Source organism: Nestor notabilis, unplaced genomic scaffold (genome assembly GCF_000696875.1).
Source record: "Nestor notabilis isolate BGI_N333 unplaced genomic scaffold, ASM69687v1 scaffold19179, whole genome shotgun sequence".
Classification (NCBI taxonomy): Eukaryota; Metazoa; Chordata; class Aves; order Psittaciformes; family Psittacidae; genus Nestor; species Nestor notabilis.
This window is the reverse complement of record NW_009943453.1, coordinates 1-339: the sequence shown is the minus strand read 5'-3', so window position 1 is coordinate 339 and position 339 is coordinate 1. Positions and strand designations below refer to the sequence as shown.

The 339-nt window shown below is 64.6% G+C and overlaps 1 protein-coding gene across 1 annotated transcript in view; it reads left to right on the top strand.

Annotated features, from left to right (window-relative positions):
• The window catches only part of LOC104411521 (tumor protein p73-like), a gene marked incomplete at both ends in the record, with an annotated part of 1,300 nt that extends 968 nt beyond the window's left edge, over positions 1–332 (top strand). The window contains one exon of the mRNA XM_010021961.1: positions 205–332. Within this exon, the coding sequence (XP_010020263.1) occupies positions 205–332 (128 nt within the window). The remainder of the gene's footprint in view (positions 1–204) is intronic.
• Positions 333–339: the final 7 nt, after the last annotated feature.

The following is a 339-nucleotide window of genomic DNA, read 5'->3' as shown; positions in this document are numbered from 1 at the left end:
GGCCACGGGCTGCTCCGGTGGCTCCTGGCACCGAACCCACTCTGCGGGTGCTGAGTGGTCTGATCGGTGCTGCTGCCTGAGCCTCAGCTGGGAGTTCCCATCACCTCCGGGATCATTAGGGTTGGAAAGGGCTCTTTGGAGATGATCAAAGGATGGGGCAGGGCGGCTGCAGTGACCAACAGGCCGCTTGGTTTCCCTGAGCAGGACCCAGCTGCAGGCACCATCCTCCTACGGCCCCGTCCTTTCGCCCATGAACAAGGTCCACAGCGGAGGGATCAACAAGCTGCCCTCTGTGAACCAGCTGGTGGGGCAGCCCTCGCAGCACGGCGCCGGCTCCGC